Raw genomic sequence first — 20,950 nt, 5'->3', positions numbered from 1 at the left:
GCCGTCGCAGTTTTCTTGGACATAAAAAAAGCCTTCGATAAAATTTTGCACCCCATATTACTAAAGAAGTTAGAATCTTATGGCCTAAGTTATTTTCTAGCTATCTGAAAGATTGGAAACAATGTGTTGTGTTCGACCAAATAACCTCGAAACTCAAGAATATAGCTTGTGGGGATATCTCAGAAAACCATACTAGGCCCATTAGTGTTCTCTTTATATTAAATGAGATCCCGTGTGCCCTGTCGTGAAAAACTCTAATGTATGCTGATGAGACTGAATTAATTTTTCGAGGTAACTCTCTCTTTATACAAGAACAAATCCTGACAGAGTCAGCAGCAATTAACATGTGGTTCTCCCGTAACAAACTAACATTAAGTACTGACAAAACTAAATACGTTGAATTTCCCTACTGCGGAGAAAAAGTCTGGATTATGGCCTTCTGACCTTGCAAATTAACAGCAAACCCATTGAGCGCATTTCCATGTTTAGGTATTAAGGTGTAGTAATGGATGAAAATTCGCATTGGAAAGAATAGGTTAATAATAGATCTAAAAAGCTCGCTTTCACATATCTTAGGCTCATTAAAGCCAGATGTTACTTTCAATATAACGTGCTTCGATCATGATATTTTTCCTTATTTCGAACACAACTGAGTTATTGCAGTGAAATATGGGGCTTCACTTACATAACGTACATTTCGCCTGTGATACGGTTTCAAAAACACAAACAATTATAACATTTTCGTTTCGTCATTGCCTACGCACAGAATTATTTGCGAAAACTCGGATACTACCCTTCATGTGAAAACGAAATGATAAAACTACGGTTTTAGTGAACGCTATAATCAACTCTAATTTTTCACTACCTTGGTGTTTCTTTTGTTTACCAAGCAGTAACACAAGGCACCCACCCAACGGCACCTTTAATCTGCCGACCTTGCGAAACCTATACGGCTAAAGAATAATTCAATACAATAATGATAATATTTGCAACTCCATTTCCCTCAAAATTAAACTTGCATGCAACATTAAGTTCTCTTGTAGAGTACACTTTTGCAACCAATCATGTAGCAACTGCACTTGCAATCTTACGTTCTTCCTACGTTATTTCTGGCACAATATTTATATTGTTCTACTGGAAAGGTTTGTTGATTCGATTTTATATGGCGCTTCTGTAATTTTCTTTTTGTGTTTGACACTGCCTTGTTAGTCGTTTCTATTAGATTTTTTCTCCACACATATATCACGACATTGTATTTGTAGAGATTTTGAATTGTATTGATTGCAATGTGTTTTTGTTCCTCTGTTTAAAAAAGAAGAATGAAAAAAAAATAGTACACTGCTGCGTATCTGCATCCCCATGCCTAACCTATTCACTGCAACTCTGCTTTTAAACCTGTTTACATAAACCCCTGTATTAGATTGGATCGATAACTAGCCATATAGGCTAACGGTCTAAATATTTCTGTAAACGTTTTATCCTCTGCTCATTGGCGATAAACTCCAATGTTGATTTGATTTTTGACTTGATTGAGAGCTCCATCATACGCCGCCGTCCAAACCGCGGGTCTTCCGCGGAGCGAGTGTTCATCGAGGAAAATATCACCACAATACTCAAACGCGACATTATTCAGCCACAATCAAGCTCTTTGTCGTCACCGATTGCGGTAGTCCGGAAGAAGGATGGTTGTGTACGATTATGCGTCGATCATAGGGCTCTCAATAAGATCTCGCGCAAAGTCGTACTGGTGCCACAAATGCACGATGCCCTTGACTCTCTCCAGGGTGGTGAATTTTCTCAAGTGTGGATCTCCGATCGAGTTATTGACAAATGCCTTTGAACAAAGCCGACAAGGACAAAACCGCCTTCGCAACACAATACAGAATGAACGAAATCAACGCGATGATCTTTGTGTTGTGTAACGCTCCTGCAAGCTTCGAGCGTATGAGACACCCAGTTCTACATGGCCTGAAGGGAAAACCTGTTTGTATATCTTGACGCCATTATTATTATTTATTCCACTTTTTTCTAGCGCCTTCAGCTTTTGGACGAAGCTCTGACCTGAATTTCTGACGCTGGTCTTCAGCTGAAAACTAAAAACGGCTGATTTGCCAGCAAGAAAATTAAAAGGTTGGGGAACAATGTCAGCAAAGACGGTGTCTGACTAGACCCTGAGAAGATTGCTGCTGTGCTTCGGTATTCTCGCCTAGAACATTAGTGTTGTGTTTAGGACTGTTCGGCACTTTTGATAGTGCCCAGTGATTCGATGACAGAGAGTTGTTTGCGAAGCTTGTTCTATTGTGAACATTGAAGGAACCTAAAAGAACCTTAAACGAATACAAAAATTAATTAGCTGCCTAACGGCAGTCAGTACGTCCGCGCATGTGAATAAACGGCGTAAAGCAATCCCGTGCTGAGAGGCTCGCGGTTCTGTCGTCACGTTACTGTAGAGTCCGCGTGCTTGAGTCGGCTGCGACGACGACACGTTCAGTCCGCGTCCAGTACGATTCGCGGTACGCACGCCCCGCTCACGATCAGCAGCGGCAGCCTGGATATGCCATGCACAGCGCTGCCTCGGTGCCCGGCTCGTACGCCGCTCGCAACCTACGTGCGGCGGTCGCATGTGAGGACCGCGGCTAGCACAGCCACTGCTGTGCCACACTGCTACGCTGCTCGGCACAGCTCAGGTGCGGCAACTCACGGACCGGCGGCCCTCGGGTCAGCCAGCGTCTCGAACACTGGCAGCTGGAGCCCTGGTACGGTGGAGACCCTCGTCCTGGTTCGAGCCTGCAGTCCTCCACAGCTTGCCACGCAAGTCTCGCCCGGCAGAACCACATTCACCCCAGGAGCTCAGAACTGCTGCCCGCCTGGTGCGAACATTGCGAGATCGCGCCTCGTGCCACCACTCTCGTGCGCCCGTTCGTTTCTTCCTTCACGGATCTTGGGTACCCGCTCCGATCTTCCCTCTGCACTTACATATAAATATCAGAAACACTTCCGGAGTTTCCTTGGCCTCACGTCTTCTTTCGGGCGTTTTATCTGGAACTTCACAAAGATACAGTCGCCTCTGCAGAAGCGGTTGGCGTCAGGCACTCGTTTCACTTCGACTGACGAATGTGAGTCTGCTTTCCAAGCCCTCAAGCGTGCGTTAAAATCTGACCCTGTTCTCTGCCATTTCGATGAAAGCGCGTCTACCCTTTTGCACATCGATGCTGATAGTCATGGGATCGGTGCCGTCCTCCTGCAACCTGACAACACTTCAGGAGAGAGAGTTGCGTATGATACTCGCACACTGACATCTGCTCCACAGCACAACTCGATAAGAGAGCAGGGATCTCTCGCTGTAGTTTGGGCCGTACAAACACTCCGGCCATATATTTATAGACGCCACTTTATCACAGTTACTGACAAGCACACAATATGCTTGGTTGCCATCGCTGAAAAATTATCCTGGACCCATTGGGCTCTCCAGTTGCAAGAATTTGATTTTGACGTGATCTACAAATCCGGCAAGAAACATCTCGACGCCGACGCTCTCTATCGCTGCCCCCAGCCGCTATCATCTACGAGCATTAAAATTAAAATAAATATGGGGTTTTACGTTTTAAGGGCCAAAACCACTTTCTGATTATGAGGTACGCCGTAGTGGGGGACTCCCAAAATTTGGACCACCTGGGGTTCATTAACGTGCACCTAAATCTAATTACACCGGTGTTTTCACACTTCGCCCCCATTGAAATGCGGCCGCGTGGCCGGGAATTGATCCCGCGACCTCGTGCTTTGCAGCCCAGCACCATAGCCACTAAGCGACCACGGCGGGTCCTCTACGAGGATGTCCCTGCATTACACTTCACGGGGCCGTGAGACTATGTCTTCAGCGACGTTGTCACCACTAGCGCTTATCAACAGGCTGTCCTCCAACCGGTATACTAAGTTCTCCTCTTGTCATCGTGTGGAGCCACACTGCCACCGAATTATGCAATGTCTATGCGGAACTTCATCACCGCCTAATACCACGTTTCGTCGCCAACTGAAGCAGTTTGAGCTCGATATGAATGTGATGCACCGTTACATCTACCGTTCTGATGAACCCCGTTGCGTTTGGGTTGTTCCTCATTCGCTGCTCGCACAGACTTCGAAGCCTGCCACGACGACTCCTCTGCTGGCCACCTTGGTTTCCAGAAAAACCTAATACCGGATCAAAGCGGTTTCTTCTGGCCTGGGCTTTCTACCTTTGTGACTAAATACGTCGCTTCCTGTACGCGTTGGCAACTGCGGAAGCGATCAACAATGCCTCCTGCTGGCCTGCTGCAATCCCATTACATGTCCAGAGGCCACTTTTGACATCATTGGAATGCGCCTTCAGATCTTTTCTTATCATGCCGACAGGACATCGATGTATTGTCACTGCTCTACCACCTTACACGCTACGCAGGGAGCGCTCCTCTACGCTCTTGTTCTGTTTAAAATGTCACCACCTTCTTCCTGGAAGTAATCATGTTACAACACGGAGCTCCTGGCGTGCTGTTGAGCGACAGAGGTAAGACGTTTTCGTCTACAATCCTAGATCTAATCAGAAGCTGTCACACAGTTCATGAGACGACGTCAGCTTACCTCGCATAAACAAATGGGTTAACAGGTTGATCTCATCGCACGTAAGCTGATATGATATCTATGTATATCGCACCAGGCCACACCAACTGGGAAACAATTTTTCCGCTTGTGATTTTTGCTGATATCACCGCTGTCCAAGGAACTAATAGCTACTTCCCTCGCTACTTCGTTTACGGCCGTTCACTGACATTTGCGCTCGATGCCTCTTTCTCTAATGCCCTTACTATCCCCTCAGCGTCTGTTTCTGAACAGTTTGTCTCAAGACTTGACGAATGTCGACAGCGTGCTCTACTGAATACAGAAGTTCTTGATACTATTGTTGCGCATTCTTCAACATTTGTGCTCTACTGGCTCATTAAACGAATGAATGCTAGATCTGTCCCCGCGAGTGTTCTTCGTCTCTTCTGGTCCCCCAGATGCAGAGCTGCGCAGCCTTTTCACGGCGTTATCCTGGTCAATTCGCTTTGTGAGGCGATGACGTTAGAACTGTGCTGGCTTCAGAATTCCTTGCCTTGGTCTTTCCTAATTTCGGCGCTAGAGAAATCTCATGGAATGTGACGCTCTCAAAATAAGTTTTGTTCCTTTTTTTGGTGTTACTCGATGAGACAATGTCAGCGCTAGTGTCTCCATGTTTTTCCACATTTTCCCCTGTTACTCTGGTAGGTGGCGACTCGTCAAACTCAGGGTTATATGCTACCTTCAATGGTCAGGCGGCGGCAGCGATCGGCACAGCCGTTGGCGCCACCGTGTCAGTTTCGCGAAACGCTGCTATGGAGGCATGCTTTCGCGGCGCTTATTTGAAACGTGTCTGTGGTTCTAAATTGTGGTTTTAAGGCAATCCAAGACATCTAGGCCTATTTTGAACCACCGATGCTTGAGAAATGACCTCAAATTTAAGACTACAACTATGTATATCGTGCCAAAGAAGTAAACATCCTGTACATCGCAGCGAAGTGCTTAAGTTAAATTTATAAGAATTATAGGGTGTTATGTTCCAAAACCAAGATCTGATTATGAAGCACGCCGTTGTGGGGGACTCTGAAATAATTTGGACCACGTGGGTTTCTTTAACGTGCACCTAAACATAAGTGTACGCATGTTATCGCATTTCGCCCCCATCGAAATGCAGCCTCCGTGGCCGGAATTTGATCCCGCGACATCGTGCTTAGCAGCCCAACACCATAGAGTCCACCGCAGGTTGCGAAGTGTTTGTCACAACAAAGAAAGCGTGCTCACGACGTCGAACTCAGAGTAAGTTAACAAATAATTATTGTATGCCAATTAAGTGACCAAATACGCCCGTAGACCTTTTTCAACTGTCATTTGTAGCTTCATTATTCGGAGCGTGTCTTGCACCTCACAATTGTAGAGGTATTGGCGAATTGGCAGGCAAGTGCTTTTTCTCCGCTGTCACAGTGCCTCGAGCGTATTCTGGTATTGTCGTTCGGGCTCGGATGTGAGAGGTATCACGGACGAAACATAATAGAGAGCAATCAGCTGCGATTAAACAATGTGAAGACTGAACAAATGTGCGCTAGCGTGCGCGAGAGAAATGCTAATTTGCGTATAATCGAGGTGTGCTGCGGTGCACTCTAACCTTAGTTCTGTTGTTCTAAGCGCGAGGAAACATCGGCGTGAATGGGCCCGTTTCCAGCTGTCGCGTCTTGATCTTCGCGCAGAAAAAAAGCTACACGTGGGCTTATTGATGCACAACAAGAAGCACAGTGCGTACAAAGCTCCAGCAAGGAGCGCTTACAAAGCTAGATTTGACACGTAACAACCACTGCGCGTTTGTTTTGGACGAGCTAAACAACTACCTAAAACATTTACAAGTACGCGAATCAATTCACGCGTTTTTATGCAGCTGCCACTTTATTGTGCGTTTTACGATGCCGCTCCTGGTTCCTTCTTAGTTATTATTTTTCTTCTTTTTGCATTTACGTCTTAGTTCGTTTAACGGAAATTCGCAAGAACGACACGAACCACGGCGATGCACTTCAGCCGCCTGTCTGCTTCTCACGGTTTTGAAGGGAAGGTGATGCTGACATCGCCCTCGTGGTTGTGACAATCCGTAAGCAGCACTCTCTGCGCAGGTTATTTTTAATCACACTTAACACGGGGGAGCTGCCGAGATACCGCGGCGAATCCATTACTAAATTGCAAATGGTGGCTTTCGGGCGGGCCTGAGGCCTGTAGGGACAATGGTGAAATGGCGGTGAGAGCCTACTCGCGGTTGCTCACCACAACTGCTTGGTGCCTGTGCATCTTTCCTGCTGTTTTCATGCCAAGAAGCTCTAGACGATTTTCTCTTATAGCTTCGCAACCATACAAAAATGAGAAGATCGGGAACATATATTCTGCGTAAATATATCATTCGCCGAGTAAGAAACTATTTATGCTGATCGACGTCTGTGTCGCATTTTGCCCCTTTCGAATGCCTGAATTTTAAGAAATTCCACCTTTAACCTAGTACACTTAAAGAACTAAATTCTTGGCAGCACGTAGGTAGTGGTACAAAACAACAATATACAGGGTGTTTCAGCGAACACTTTAAAAAAAAAACTTTAAGGGTTGCCTGCGGCAGATATCACAATTATAGTCGGTGAGCTGGTCTACTCGAAGCGGCGGACAATACTTGGACAAGAAATTGAGATGCAAAATCAACCAATTAATAAAAATTCATTAATTAAATTTTAACTAATTCCTACATGGCCCATAATGCAATTTACAAACTCTAGCCGTGGAGTTAACAAGGCGGATCCACTTGGAACGAATTTTCAAGTTGACAACAGTTTCGAGGTATAAATTCGAGAACATTGCGGAGAAGTGCATTGGCGTTACAGTTAATTTGATAACAAAACGTTTCATGCACTGAAACACACAAGGAACTGGAACGCCAAAGCATTTCTCCGCAATGTTCTGGAATTTATATCTCGAAACAGGCGTCGTCCTGAGAATTCGTTCCAAGGGGATCCGCCTTGCGAAGTCCACTGCTATAATTTGTAAATTGCAATGTGGGTCATAAGATAATTAGCTAAAAATTAATTTTCTTCGTCATTATTTTTCTTTTTTTCTCCGCAAGTAGTGTCCGCCGCTTATAGTAGACCGGCTCATAAACTGGAACTGTGATATCTGCCACAGGTAACCTTTAAAAAATTTTGAGTGTTCGCTGAAACATCCTGTATATACTTACGTTGCTGCACTCACGCAGGAGTACCTTCATACATGGCTCCGAAAATTTCAGCGTGCAGCATTTCACCCTTCACTGGCGGGTTACGAGCCCACTGACAACAACCGCGCGTTTTTCCCTACACGAACTCTTCGTAAAATTGCGAACTTTTCATCAAAGGGAATGGACAACTACTGCCACCTATCGATGAAACAGAGTATCACAACAAAAATGTAAATTTTTTGTAGGTATAGATTGCAGAAAAGTCAAAATGTCGTGTTTTGCCGGTTGTCTCACTTTGCCCTGCCTTACACTACAGCTTAAGAAAATTATTGTGTAACGAGGAGAAAAGTGAGTTAAAGGGAACAACAACCCCTCTAACGAGAATAATAGGAGAGATAGTAATCAGACTAGCTGAAGGAAAGCTTAGAAGAGGTTATAATCAATGAGATAATGAAGAAAATGTTAATAAGGGATTCGAAGAAACAGTTCAGTGAAATTATTGACGATCATATAGGTAGATTATAGGTAGAAACATTAACAGGGTAATCGCTTGGTTGCTGAAGATAAAGAAACGGTGCGCAAGAAGCATTCAATTCCCTTGACCATAGCCTAGTGTTGAAGCCGCCAGTGATAGCATTATTGGATTACCGAATCTTAACCGAATCTTGCAGAGTGGAGCTTAGAGCAATATTCTTCTCGGCTTTGGATATCGTCGGAAGGATGAAAAGAAGCAGTCTATTCATTCAATTTCTTTACAATTATGACATACACGGGACATTATCAGCGCCATACGCAAGTGAACATTCAATTGTGGGATGCGACAGAGTAATCTGGATTACGTAATTTCCTATGGCCGGTTCGGATACCACCGCTGTTTGTTCTAGCAAAAATGAAGATATTGAGCCAGGAGCTGTTACCAGCGAGCACCACTGTCAGCGTGTCACCATTGTTGCTGTGGTTTTTCTTCTGTCATCGTATTTGTCGTGCTATTGGTGTCCACATGCCGTAGTCTTTGTACTTTTCTGGCGTATTCGTCGGCACACGGTTGAGGTGCACCAAAAATGCCCAAACGTGCGCACATATGCAGCGATGCGCCCAAGGAATGCGCGTTCTCTCTCTTTTCCTGTATTGCCGCGCTGCAACTTGGGCATTATGAAACAACTTACCGGAGAGTATATTCTAGTTATCGCCATGCCAACGTTCGTCGCATTCAGGTGGGGGATTTCGCATAGGATTGTAGCATGTTCACTAACTGGGGAGAACTTAGTTTCTGGCGGAATTACTGATGCGACAGCAAATGCAGTCAGATCTCGAGGAATCGCTGAGTATTGAGATTCGGGCACGGGGGGCACAACATCGTTTAAACTTTTATGTCGTGGTAACCCCTGGGCCGCACGCTATGCCCCATCTTTTCACCAGGTGTGGACCTCGTGCTCAACTCACTGGCAGAAGAGAAGCTTCAGGCCAGTGTTCGCTGCCTCGCAACACATGGCCGCTTCCTGGAGATCGGAAAAGTCGACATGTCTAATGGCTCCTCAATAAATATGTCTGTGTTCCTGAAAGGCGTCACTTTCCACGGGGTCTTGGTGGAGCTTCTAAACGGCGATGACGCCATTGCAGTTGAAGAAAGGCATCGTGTCGCAGAACTCATTCGCGGTGGCATCGCATCGGGTGCCGTGAGGCCACTTGATGCCGTCGTGTTCCCTCATGACCAAGCGGAGGAGGCCTTCCGATTTATGGCTTCAGGAAAACAAATAGGCAAAATTCTGCTCGAGGTGAGTGGAGTTTTTATTTAACCAAGACATCATGATAATTTCTTTAAAATAGTGCAAACTTTACTGAAATGCATTTCATAGTTAATTAAGAAAGCGGCGCGCTTTATACCTTGTTAGGTAACACTTTGACGTGATCAATGTCATTTTTAACCGTAGCAGGCGCTCCTTACTATGAGGGAAATCTGCACGGGCTAGCCTGTTCTCGTTATTCTTATAAGGCCGGGAGGTAACAGCAGTGTTATTAAAATGCACTTGAGACATAAATTGTCGCGCTACAAGTTAGTTATCATGACTACTCGTGCCACACACTATATTGTTGGCGCTAATAAGATTGCGTCGGAGGCAAGCGTAATTTAGCCCTCGCATAACTTCACGCACCATATTAGCATCATAGAGGCCAAACTAATATTTTTTTAGGCATACTGGTATTAGGTTAAGGCAAGGAGTTGGGCTATCGCGTCGGGAGATGATGTTCACGCTACTATGAATATCAGAGCTCGGATACCTCAATAAATGAAGTCCTCCTTAACACCAGGTTGACATCCCACAAGACGAAGTTTGTTCACATAGTGTCGCAATAAAACCACCATTACTTGCGTGAGCTTCAGTATGCTTCCTAGGATAATTGCATTGTTATTTGGGAGAGCTAAAAAACACTCCTTTATTAAGAAGGAGGATGCGCGCACATGCATGGCGTACAACTGACAGTAGGTCTTTGCTCCATCAGGGACACTTTAATATTATTCGCCCCTCATAATGTCCGGCATTAGAAGCAATAGTTTTCATAGGGTTTATGATGTGTGTACTACATGGCTCTTTTCTTAAAAGTGATCCTAGCTTACCCGTACGGCTTCCTCCAGCTTCGACACTCTAAAATAAAGAAAGCGTCAAATGCACGCAGATTCAGCCGGAGAAAACCCTTCAGAAAAATGAAGTGCCCAGGCCGCTCATCGTCGAGGCCACCACACGCACCTGGTTCTACGGGCACAAGTCGTACGTCATCACTGGTGGCCTGGGCGGTTTCGGCCTTGAGCTGGCCGAGTGGATGGTGAACCGCGGATGTCGGAAGCTTCTCCTCACCAGCCGGTCAGGAGTGCGTACAGGGTACCAGCGACTTTGTCTGCATCGGTGGCAAGAGGCTGGAGCCAAGGTCATTGTGAGCAAGATCGACGCCTCTGAGAAAGACGGTGCCCGAAAGATTATCGAAGAAGCTACAGCTATGGGACCCATAGGAGGCATATTCATCCTAGCTGTGGTAAGTAATCATTCCTGTATGTAAGCCTGAGGGTAAGTGTGAAGACAAACAAAACCTACGTGTGTTTGTCATAAGCAGAAAAGACACAGAACTGCAAAATTCGGAACCGCTTTTTTTGTATGGAGGCGTCATTCCTAAGATAGGCGCATGCGATCCTATGGAGTTTCGTTAGGTTTAAGCAAGTAATTTTGGTCGTACAGACACACACTTCGTATTTTATTGACGCATTGAATGAGCGCCCCCCCCCCCCCCCCCTTTCGTCGATCAATTCAACCAAACTACGAGGGTTGATCCAGAAAGAAGGCTCCCATCAATTTTAAAAATAGACAACATTGTTTATTCCCATAGAAATTTACATCATTGGAAAACTGAAGCTTTGCTCTGTTTCCTTACATAATCACCAACTTTCTTACACATTTTTGTAGACGGTGCTCCAATTTCTGTATCCCAATGTCGTAGAACTCCGCCACCAACTCGTTGAGGAAGCGTTTCTCATCTTCTTTGACCTCATCGTCGCTCCGGAAGCGTTGGCCACTCAAGTGCTCTTTAACTTTGGGAACAAGTCATAATCCCTAGGCGTGAGGTCTGGACTGTACGGTGGATGTGGCAGGACAGTCCACCCAAATTTGGGAAATGTTCCGCGGTTTGACGGGAGACGTCAGGTCGGGCGTTGTCGTGAAGCGGCGTTACACCGGCTGTCAGTCGCCCTCGCCGGTGGTTCTGGATAGCTCGCCTGAGTTTTCGTAGTGTTGCACAATAACTGTCTGAGTTGATTGTTGTCCCACGTTCCATGAAATCGATCAGCAGCAACTAGCACATGATATGTAGTCATATCATATTCCGTTTGTATATTTGGTGACTTGCACAAATCATTTTCCTGACCCTTACAACTTGACTGATGATGTTTTTTCTTGTAATATTTAAGCTATAACCTTACTTGCAATACTGTGAGAGCAATCACTAGCTTCATAGTAGCACTGCACACGCACCCACATACCGCAATGTAGGCATGCCTCTAGAGATACTGTAGGTTAGCCGCAATCAGCATAATTTTGGAAGCCAGCTGAACAGGGAGCAAGTTCATGTCAGTCAAATACATGTCTGTCCCATTGAGAGGGCGTATATCTGTCTGCGATATAATTATCAATTAACAATACATATAGCAGAAGAACAGATTACACAAAACAACACAAACAAGTTCCATCTGAAAAGCTGCTTTTTAGCACTATTATATGCAGTAATGTAAGGCTTCCGGAAGCACAACTATGGCTTGGGTGCATCTCTGTGCATTTTATAAGAAATGGAAGTGGACGAATATTATTTTTTTAAATCACGAATTGAATAAAAATGGAAAGTATCAAATATAGAACAGTCATACAACGAAGTATATACTTGTAGTAGGGTTATTTATTTTCATATATTTAGGTATCATATCTTAACCAACTACTCAAAAAAGAGAGCTAACTATTGGGGACAAAGTACAAGCTTTAAATGCAAATCTACTAATTGTGATATTATAAAGTATTACATGAATAGTCCTTCAAAACTTTAGGGCCTCGTTGCAAAGAAGTTTTCAAAGAATGGCTGCTATATAAGGAGATTTCAAAAATGCGGAATAAATTGTTGCAAAAAGAAATCTAATGGGACAACTACGTTTTGTGGACACTCATAATATGACTTGTTGCAGGGAAAACAACACAGACTTGTAGCATCAAAAATAAATTTGCTATATCAAGAGATCGGTGGCCGGCTTTTGCACAAGAAAAGCCTATAAGAAAGTTTTGTTGCGGATATGACTGAAAGGTACTTTCATCAACGTGCTTGCCTTTGGAAGGCTGCATAGGCTTGTTCCGATGCAAGTACCTGTCGAATATTTGTTCCTAAAGAACTTCAATTCATACACTGACACGAAAGCCTGCCCTGATCACGGAAAAAAATAGCTGTGTTGGGACATATACATAACATTTAGAACATCAAGGTGCTCTATTCCACATTATGCAAGTACTCTTGAGAGACAAGGCTGCAAAAAACAGCATAAGACATTCGCACAATCCATAATTGATTATGTCGATGAGCTCCCTGTTTCATGTAGCAAAGTTGCATAGGAAAGATGGGATGTGATATCTGTAATTCAGAGATCGGCATTGCACCTGCGCACAAGTATTATACAACTGATCATTGTGGGAATAAGAAAACGAGCGTCGTGTATTCTTGTGCGTCTTCGCCTTGTCCTCGACAGTGCGCTGCTTCACCATCAAAGTATGATGATTTATTTGCAGAGACGTTTTTGCACAATACACATATAAAAGCTTTGATCAGCACCTTAGTACTTCTTCTTCAACGTGCGCACCGGCTTTCTGTCACAACACCCATTTCGCATCCATGATAAGTGCTGTAGTCAGTAAAATAGAGTTTTAGATTAAGTTTCCTAGACTGCTTTCATTCCAGCAAACCCCAAGCAAAGTTTAGGTTCTTGACAATACAAGTTATTTGCATGCTCTGATTTAATGCATGCAATTAATTTTAGGGTTATGCTGTTTACATCAATGCCAAACTGATAAAAGGGCTGGCTAGCCAAAACTTGCAGTCGTGATAGTAGTTACTGTCGGGGCCAGATTAACTTATGGGTTAAGGGGGCTGAAGCTCCTGGCGCCTGAGTGCCAGGGGGCCCTATGAGAAAAATGTTTCCTTGAAGTGAAATTTATTGGTCACGTACAGTACAGACTAAAATATGTGAACAAGTGCATATGGATCCCGCGCACGAGGTTTGTGGGGATCTATAACAAAACTATGCAGAGGAAACAATGCAAATTAGATAGCATAGACCCATGTACATAAACAAATTACCAATAAGCGTTTTTTCATAAGACGAAGACAAGAATGCAATACAACAAACACTCAAAATGCAGTGTCATCGAACATTTACAGGTGATGAATAATGCACCAGGACAGAGAACAAGGAAGCGGTGAATGTAATAGTAAATATAAGAAAGAAGACAATGATAATACAGTTTTAATTATCTCTGAAAATTGGCTACATGTTTGAATTGTGTGGGCAGAATGCTCTGCTTGAATACTCCAACACTTGAAGTACCCCATTTAGCGTACACATCACGGGAACCAGAAAATTTGTTTTTGTCCACTGCATGTAGAGGATCCCAATTCGGTAAAGTTGGTCGCAGAGAGTGGGTAGTCGGTAACGATTCTATGTTTAACAATCGTAAGAGTTGTAATCTAGTAATGAGGGAAAAAGTAAAATGTTTACTTGTTGACAGAGCGGCGTCGCGTTAGCATTGTAATGTCAGGAAGTCATAATGCGGACAGTCACTTCTAAAGTTTTATAACTGGTTTAATGTATAAATGGCCCCAAGATGTAACACAGCAGGATACATGGCTGTGGAACAAGCTGAAAGGGGTTTCTGCATCAGAAGAATTTCGGCACTTCAGCAGGATATAACAAGCCTTGCTCAGGTTTTCGTAAAGCTTGTCAATGCGAGGTTTCCACTGAAACGGCTCATCCAATGCAATCCCTTGATGGGCCCCACAGGAATTGAAAAGGACCTATGGGCAGAGGCTTGTGGAAATTACTAGCCGCACTATAAAAGTTGTAAAATGTGTTCCTTGAAGTATTCTCCCACAAGCATTATTTAAAACGGTATAATGGTAGCTGGAAGGGAAGCGATGAATGTTTAGTACCAGGAGGTGACCTGCTCTTTTTGTACAGAGCCATTCTTCCTTTGCTCGACCAGTATGCAAGGGATCTTTCTCTTTTGCCTGCTCCCGTATGAGAGACGAGGGTTAACCTCCTCATCCTTTGAAAAATACCTGGGGCGCCTTTCTGTATTTTATTTGGACTACGACAATAACGTAATTCATGCACCTTATATTCACAAGTTGAACTGTGATGGGTTTATCGACATGATGGAAGATAATGAAAGCAAGACGGTGGATTATTGCGAAAGTGCAAGAAGCTAAACATCGCTGCCACGTCATTTCCATGCGATACGTCTCTTACTATGACTAGGTTTCCATCCCTCTTCGCTGCAGACTACATGGTGACATTCACAAAAGATTCAGTGTGTTTCTACCAATTCCAGCCTGTGGAACTTCTGGTAAAAACCGTGTGTTTTCTTCTTCAGGATAGCAACATTTCATTCAATAGCTGCCGAGGCCAGTCCTACGACAACGCCAGCAACATATCTAGAGCTTACTATAGTATAAACATGACAGGGAAATACAAGGGCCTGCAGGTGCACATAAAGAATTCACTGGCCATGCATGGACGATGCCGCGATCACTCTTCAAACCTGGTAGGCGCTTGCACTGCAGACTGTTGTGTCGAGGCAGTCAGACCTTTCACTCTGTGTCAAAAGTTGTAGGTGTTCTCTTTCGTGTCGCCAAAGGTGTGCAACTACTTTTTGAACAGCTTCAAACAACATAGAAACCCTTGTTTTCTGAAAAGTTTCTTCAATAAAAGGTAATTTCTACATTGACTCTAGCAAAGAAATCGTTCTGAATTTCTGGCGCATGAAACATTGTTTTTATAATCATGCTCAAGAGGGAAGAACTGGCGAAACCCAGTCGAGGTACACTCAATACCAAAAAAAAAAACTGCCGAAGCTGAAAATTTCTTGCATGATATTTCTGTGAAACAAGGTTATGAGTGATTTGAAAGAACATGCAGTGTTGCTTCAGAAGCCTGGTTTAGACCTTCGAAGACTGTTGCCTCGCTAAATTCTTTAGATGCCTATGTCGGCTCTCGTTTGCTTACGCACAAAAATTGGAGTCTCTGAGTAGAGCGCGGAACTCACCAACCAGGCCAACAAAATATTCACAATGTACAGAGTTGATCTTCTCTCGACACTTTCAGCTGAGGTCGCACACCTACGCGTGATAGTACCGCTCGCTACCTCCTTGAAATGTTTGATTCTAGTATGAAACTGTGAGAACAAACACTCATTTCCTAAGCTTTCCTTGATTAACAGTCACTTGTGCTCCAACCTCAGGAAGCTGCACTCTCTACCCATTGTGTTCATCGAACGGTGCTTATTGAGTGCTTTTGATTGAATCTATAGCACAGCTCACTGGCAGCAAAAGCAGCAAGATGCATTTTTAGAGGTGAAACTTGTTTATGCTCCCTGATATTGCCAGAAGTTTAATTTTTGTATGTAAACAATATCAAGTGTCATAAGCTTAGTGTTTATCCTGGGAGCTTAAGTAGCGCTAGAAAGAAAAGAGCAGACATAGACACGGCAACACACAGGGCCATGTGTTGTCATTGTTATGTTCATTCTTGTCTTTTTAGCGCCATCTATATCGCAGCATTACAGACTAACTAGCCTGAATTGCCGCCTTTCTCTATTGTTTAATGTCACTTTCTTTTATTGGTGACCTCTGCGAAAAATTGTTGACCATTCGCATTGTTTCTGTACCAGGTCTAAAGTGCATGTCAGAAGTGCACACGCTATAAACATCCAATTATATATTATGATTCAAGGTACAGTCGTACATTCTAAGTCGTACTTGTCATGGTCCAGTGGCCAGATGTGGAATGTGCCAGTGTCCGAATCTGCTACCTTGTGGTACCTGCTAGGTTCTACATGCTTGCACTATAACGAATGAACCTAGTTTGTAGTATAGCCATGCGTGGTGTAATAGCGGCGCCAACCTTTGATTGTTGTTTTTGTGAAACACAGCGGCCAATTCAACACTGTATACAACTGTGACTTACGCTGTTCATGTACATGTGTGACGTACGATGTACATGTATTTTCTGGCATTCACCGATATTTAACGCCACATTTTCGGAGCAATTTAAAATGTACATGTATCAGTAAAATGTTTGCTTCTTTACAACAAGAAGTTCTGTTTATCCCGACCGATGGCAGTGAAGCAGTTCATGAATTTGAGGCTAGCATCATGGTCACATGAAAGCAATGTGCCCAAGAGACCATAAGAATTGCATATCAATATAACCAAAAGAAAGAAACGTTTTCACAAAGTAGTCATGTTGCAAATCTTTAATCAACATGCAAAATGCCCTGTTATGCGCATGTTCATAGACAAATAACGTTTCATGTAAAAATAAACTTGAGAACCGTGCGCAACCCCGGGAACACCTTAAATATTTTACGCCTTAACTTATTAACGTGATTTTTGTCTGTATCATAGTAAGCATCACTGCTGCCCCGAAGCAAGTATAGCCATGTGCCTGAAAAGTTCTTAATGTGGCATTGGATACTGCATACTTTGTTTAAGACATGTAAACATTTCATGAACGCCCAGAACATATTAAGGTCAATTTAAATGGCAGACGCTGTAATGGCAGACGCAGCTTTTGCATAGACAGGATTGATTTTTTTAAATAGAAGAGGTGCATGTAGTAAAAAACACGATTTCATAGAGTTTTTCTGCCGACATATATATGCATGCAGCCTACAATTCCACAGAGATAAAAATGAAGAGGGACAGGCAGGGAGGTTAAGCCTGTGCTCAGGCTTAACCTCCCTGCAGAATAGGAAGGGGACAAGATATGTGATGAAAAAGAAGGACGAAACACGTAATAAAGGGACAGTCAGTGTGAATGCACCTGAAGAGGAATGCTTGCCAAAAACCACAGGCGGTTGCACAGTCCAAGTGCCTTCAAGAAGCACAATATGCCTTTTGTAGCCTCCAACAGCAATCCGTCATACAAGCTGCTCACACTATTTCTCGCAAGCGACTTGCAGCGCCACCGAAAGTATGAGGTGTACACAGGAAATGTCTTTGTTCCGGGCTTTGCTGTCTGAGTACTGGAGGAAGTAGAAAGTTTTATTTTTGCTTGACACAAGATATGTTACAGTGATACGCAATATGCTAGGTCCTTTGTGCATGCACTTCGAATACCCGCAAATTACTGTGGCGGTTAGCAGCCATATTAGCAGCCGCTTCAACCGTGATTACGCTGCAATATAGCAGTGCCCCATGCACCTAGACCACCTACTTCAATCCCAATTCACGCTTGTTACTTGCTTTGCACGCTGACAGCACCAAATGAATACTTACAACAAATAAATCCTCGCATAGCCTCAGCTAATGCTGCGGAAAAAGCGTTAGCTATTTTCTGTCGATATTATTGAGATAAGCTGTTTGCTTTCACGCTGCTAGGACTACAGAGGCAACGCCGAGCAGTAAAAATAGTTTCATTTCTATTTAGTAGAGGGCGCCAAAGCGCTGGTGATGCGTTGGCAATGCGGAACGCTAAAGAGGCCTAATTGCTCACAACATGATTAATTTACTATTCTAACATGATACATGATGACGGTAGCGTGCAAACGCCAAGTAGACGCCAAACAGATGCTGTGCCTCTGGTGAATCTTTATGAGGGTGTTCATCCTTACTACTTACTAAGGAGGCTGCAAGGTAAATGGAGGGAAAGCATACAGATGAAGCGAAGTTCCACTGTCGCTTGCACGTAAATAAGGTTTATGGTTATGGCGTCAAAACATTTTTTTGCGTCAATCTACCAACTATGAAGCATGTACCGACAGGATGGCAAGCAGACACCGAGCAGACAACGCTGTACGGATGAACACATCTTGAGGGGCATTCAGCCTTCCTATTGGCTAAGGAGCCCGGCAGCTTCCCCAGTGCTGGAGGGAACTACTAAGATGGAGTGCAGCTCGCAGAGCACATTCCTAGTTGGGCAGTGGCAGCAAAGGTGCTTCGCTATGTCCTCACATGCACAAAAAATCGCATGCGGTACATTTGCATAGTTTGCGTTAGAGCACCTTACACCAAGCACAAAATGAATAATTGCAATACGTGGAGCAGTTATATAACTTCTAAGCTGTTCTCTAGTCTCCCCTCTTCATAAAGCGTAAAATGTGCAGAGACAGCTCTGTAAACAAACATGTGTACAAAGCAAGACATCTGGTTTGATACAATGCCTAAATTGATATGCATTAGGGCATAAGCGACCAGCGACGCTTGTACAATGTTTATTACATCAGAGCACATGCAATTGACAGAAATAAATAACAGACAATTACGACACTCCCTAATGCAAAATTTGAGCGCAGCTCTATACGTGTTGTCATTTCACAATATATTGGCTGGCGTGGACAATCGGAATCGTGCGGCACGTTGCAAACGGAGCGAAGTGTGGCGCTACTGTCTTGCTAATCTGGAGCTCGCGTGAGCCAGTGCATGAGTGGGCGTGATACAAAGACACCGCCGTTGACAAACCTCCCATACGATGCGGGATTTTGCGCCTCAGGGTTCCGCTGCACTTTCCTCTCTGCTTTCCTCCTCGCGCTTCTTCTCTGTCGCCATTTCTGTCATCCTCCACTGCATGCTGCATTCGCTCTTATCTTTCGCTATGCTCGTTCGCTCGGCTTAACCTCATATCACCACATAGCACCACAAAAGCTAAAGGAAATGTGCTCAAAAGTAAACGGAATGACTAGCGAAACGAATAGCCTGAATGCATGCACTATAAATCATGTTAAATGATTTGAACGCGGGACTGACGTTGTCTACAGGATAGCTGTGACATGTGGGGCTGATTATGTGAGCCAAACAGGCAGGTGCATAAATGATTGACTGCGTGAACGTCGATACAACTGCAGTCTGATACAAGCAACGGAGACCTTACCATACACTGCGCTTTATGCAAGTGCAAGCCTATCTTCCACAGGACGGTGTTCTTGCTGAAATATAGAAACGAAAGAAAAAGAGAAGTTGTGGAAGCCTACAACATCAAGATGACACCACATACCATCTATATCACTGATACAAGAGATTAGCTTAATCACTGGCAATAGATGGGGAGGGTCTCTGCGGATGCGAGTAGGCTATATGTACGTCTCGTTTTTGTTAAATTGCGCTCAGATGTCGTGTGTTGGTTTTCTCACTTAAGTCCTGTACTTTCGCCACTTTGCGCAACAATGTTGCTAATGTTGAACCAACTAGCCCACTGCGGAATTTTCCTTACTTACATGTATATGCTCAGAGTGCACGTTCGTGTGACAGTCTTGTTTGCAGTGCATATGTGAAAGACATCACAAAAAAGATGCAATGTTAGAGGTGAGCGAATAGGAATTTTTGGGACCGGATCGAACAGTGCCTACAGCGAATTGAAACAAATATTTTTCTAAAAATGAGTATCCATTATCACAAATATATTAAACTTATGTTCACATCTCAGTACTCTTGAAATTAGTAAGTTTCTGTCACTATATAGTACGTTATGAGCACTAGGAGCGAACAAGTACTTTATTCGCATGCACAGTGCTCTTCAGAGGGTGCAAATGATCACTGTACAGCCTGTCAAGTGTGGCTACTTAAGGGACGTTGCCTGTTCCACTAGGCAAGTTCTCGTGTGTGATGGCTATACTATGCCTGCGTGGTGAAAATTTGCCGTACTTTTCTGCAATTTAATGTTTATGTGGGTAAAGTTGTCATTTTGAAATACTCGAAAGGCATGAAAAGAATATTCACATTTACCAAAAGTAACGACCGAATCGAACAGGGCACTATTTGATGCATTATTTGAAAGCTGCAAATATTCGCACATCCTCATGGAATATCGACAGCTTCAAATATTATTCTCGACGCTTACGTACAAACTACATGCTCTAGCTGCCAACAGAATACAATATATGGACCATACCAGTTTTCTTGCTGTCTTTGTACTTTTTTACGTGCATATCGCTTTCTTTCAAGAAAGGCAAATTTGTCAAGAATCGAAAAGAAGAATCTAGTTCTCACACATAACGTGCTCATCATTCCTGTGGCACTTGTGTTGGCACGAACAGCGTATGTACTCGGACACCAACAAGAAAGAAGCTGTAGAAATCCTTGCACATACAAGGAACTCACAACCCTCAATATTAAACATATACTTCGCTTAATCTAGAAATCTACCTCAGGATTTCTGCTGTTCACACAAATGTCCACGTGAAAAAAATGAAGAGTGCCTAAAATTTGCGTTAATGAGAACAGTGCAGAAGCGCGTCCACATTTCGCGACAGCGCTTATGTACGCATGCCACTTTTAAACTCTTCCGTATATTCCCCTCACTGATTAGAAATATCTTCATAGTACAGAAATTACTTCTGAAGAATACACAAGATACCAGAATGAGGCAGAAAA

General features: G+C 43.7%; 1 protein-coding gene across 1 annotated transcript in view; it reads left to right on the top strand.

Annotated features, from left to right (window-relative positions):
- LOC126524738 (fatty acid synthase-like) overlaps window positions 1-20,950 on the top strand; it is a 307,228-nt gene that overhangs the window by 249,902 nt on the left and 36,376 nt on the right. The window contains exons 20-21 of the mRNA XM_050173018.3: window positions 9,206-9,561; window positions 10,463-10,816. Coding sequence (XP_050028975.3) covers window positions 9,206-9,561; window positions 10,463-10,816 — 710 coding nt within the window. The remainder of the gene's footprint in view (window positions 1-9,205; window positions 9,562-10,462; window positions 10,817-20,950) is intronic.

Source organism: Dermacentor andersoni, chromosome 3 (assembly GCF_023375885.2).
Source record: "Dermacentor andersoni chromosome 3, qqDerAnde1_hic_scaffold, whole genome shotgun sequence".
Lineage (NCBI taxonomy): Eukaryota > Metazoa > Arthropoda > Arachnida > Ixodida > Ixodidae > Dermacentor > Dermacentor andersoni.
This window is presented reverse-complemented; position numbering and strand designations above follow the sequence as displayed.